Source organism: Echinococcus granulosus, assembly GCF_000524195.1.
Source record: "Echinococcus granulosus chromosome Unknown EG_S00101, whole genome shotgun sequence".
NCBI lineage: Eukaryota > Metazoa > Platyhelminthes > Cestoda > Cyclophyllidea > Taeniidae > Echinococcus > Echinococcus granulosus.
The window spans coordinates 232,435-234,927 of record NW_020170481.1 but is presented as its reverse complement, the minus strand read 5'-3'; the positions used below and the strand labels follow the sequence as shown (position 1 = coordinate 234,927).

At 47.3% G+C, this 2,493-nt stretch overlaps 1 protein-coding gene across 1 annotated transcript in view; it reads right to left on the bottom strand. All coding sequences in view use genetic code 11, as the record gives it.

Annotated features, from left to right (window-relative positions):
- Window positions 1-314, bottom strand: part of EGR_08279 (hypothetical protein) — a gene marked incomplete at both ends in the record, with an annotated part of 6,674 nt that extends 6,360 nt beyond the window's left edge. The window contains one exon of the mRNA XM_024497528.1: window positions 210-314. Coding sequence (XP_024348069.1) covers window positions 210-314 — 105 coding nt within the window. The remainder of the gene's footprint in view (window positions 1-209) is intronic.
- Between the last annotated feature and the right edge of the window lie 2,179 nt (window positions 315-2,493).

Genomic DNA, 2,493 nt, shown 5'->3' with positions numbered 1-2,493 from the left:
ATTAATATCAAATGGAGATCAGCTCTATGAGACATCAATTTGTGTATCACTTCCTCACTTCCTCGTTTACCTACCCACGCACCTCTTTACCACTTGACGAGAGGGAGCTGTTGTAGAATAGCAGGTTCAAGTCGCCATTACAAACCAATCATCTGTCAGCTGCCAAGCAACCATTGCAGTCTCGGCGCCGATACGACTCAAAAGCTTACGACAACCACGTTCTTATTTTCTATATCTCCTTCCTTGGCCACTTTCTTCTCACCTTCTTCCTCTTCCTCCACTTGTAGCTCATCAATGTCCACGACAGCCGGCATGATCGAACACCTCGAGAGAAAGTCATTCGCTTCGTTTTATATGACATCCCAACTCACTTCCTCACACTTCATAGGACAGCAAACAGACTCGAGTCCAAACCTGCAGTATTCTGGTGCACAGTATTATGCATCACCGCATCCATCACAAAGCTCTAATTAACCCTCACCTCCAGTGACTATCACTTCCCTTTGAGCTAGACAGACAGAATAGACAGTGTCGTGTGAAGTAGAGAGTGAGGATTGAAGAACAATTGCATGACCGTTATTTGTAATAAAATGCAAAGATATCTACAGGAGCGTGCTTGGCAAGCTCTTATCTGGAGGAGAGGAGGAGAAGGGTGAAGGGAGTATCTGAAGGAAGAAAGTACTACAGGATGGGAGGACAAGTAGTACAGAGACGAGGGACGATGCACTTGATGCGATGCTACTGAAATATGTGGAAATGTGAATGTGTTCTGGAGAACCGGTCAGTGTATTCGTTTTAAGTAAGTGGAAGCAGGGTGTCACACCACAGCGAAAGTGAGAGGATGTGGAGGAGTTGTGCCACTTCCGACATCATCACATTTTGATTTGCACCGCTTCTCAACGTCCGACACGGCCAATGAACATCCTCGTGGTGCGTAGACAGTTGGAGAAGAGAGGTGTAATAAAAGCCAACAACATCGATAACACCGATGACGACGAGGTTGACAACAGGCAAGGAGGTAGATTTGACGGCTAGTGTGTGTTCACTTGGATCAGAGGTGCCCACCACATCTGGTGGTGGTGGCGGAGGCGCGTGTCCTCACGCTTATGGCATTGCAAGAAGCTCTCTGCAGTTTTCCCCTTCCCCACAAATGCACTAACTTTCTTCTTCACCCCACCACATGTGTGGCGTTTGGTTCTGGCTTGCCGCACGCATAGATGCAAGTAGGATGGTTGGATGACATTTTTATTGCCTCCCTTTCCTCCACAGTGGAATGAATGATGGAGTGCTTTAATGCAGTGCGCTCCACTGTCAGGGCGGAGGGAGCTTGTGAGTCCTCCACCTCCGAGTAAGGCAGTCGTCATTGTTGTAGTGGCAAGTCATTCTGTCTAGCAGCTACCTTACTTGCAGTGATTTGGGAGAGGTTATCCATTTCGAATGGGAGGAAGGCAGTGTTGTTGATGAAGTAATCGGTAAGAGGATGGCTGCATCTAGAGGTCGTGGTGTCTAGATATTCCACGTGTGGTGTCAATTTGGTGGTTATTGGTTGGAGTTAGTGTTGAACTGCGTGGGTGTTTGGGTCAGCTCAGGCTGTGCCTACCTCTGTTCTATGTCACTGATTGTGAGCTTCAAGTGATGCTGATGAATCTGTTTCCTCGCATTCCCTCACCCTTCTGCCCTTACTCTTTTACACCCCAGTGAGTAGTATGTGCTTCGCTGCTGATTTGGATATGGGAGTGGTGGGAAGACTTGGGCCATTGCAGTGCCTATTTTGGGTGGAGACGCCATCACTTAAACGGTGTCATAAGCAATCTTGGTCTGTCGAAGACATTTATTATTGAGACTCTCCTTTTTGCCTTTCACAGTGGAAGTTGAAGAGCACACACTATCTTACGTCAGTTGTCAATTGTGATTTGATTCGTATCACTTTGTAAACCATGTGAGAAGTGTTGGAAGACATGGCCCTTATTGAGCCTGTCATCTGCCTCATCCCTGATGCCTTGGCACTGTGTGCAGCGACTCGTGGCGTGGATGTCGCAAGTTGAGTTGCCTGACCTTACATTTGGACGTGACCGTGGGTGACAGTGTCTGCTTGAACACGGTGCTCTATTTATTTGGTCTGACCGTCACACACGGCAGTGTGTCACTTCTATCATTGCAAGTGAAGAGACGGGTGGAACTTTAATATCAGTAGAAATTCTTCCTTATTATGTTAGTAAATGTGCCTGTCACGCACTTTGGTGGCATTCTTATGTGAGGCGAAGTGGCTTTGCAGGTTTATGCCAATCGTAGCTGGAACGAATCATTTGCCAAAAGCATAGCTATGGGAAGAGTGGATGGGTGGTAGGGGGATTATATTGTTCCCTCAAACAGGCGCACAAATTGTCATGCTCACTGCGGCGATGTAAGTGTGTTTTGTCACGCAGGCGGAATTCGGCCGACTTGATTGGATGTGTAGTGTGAGGGAAGAGTATATCTGTGTTGGTCGCTGAA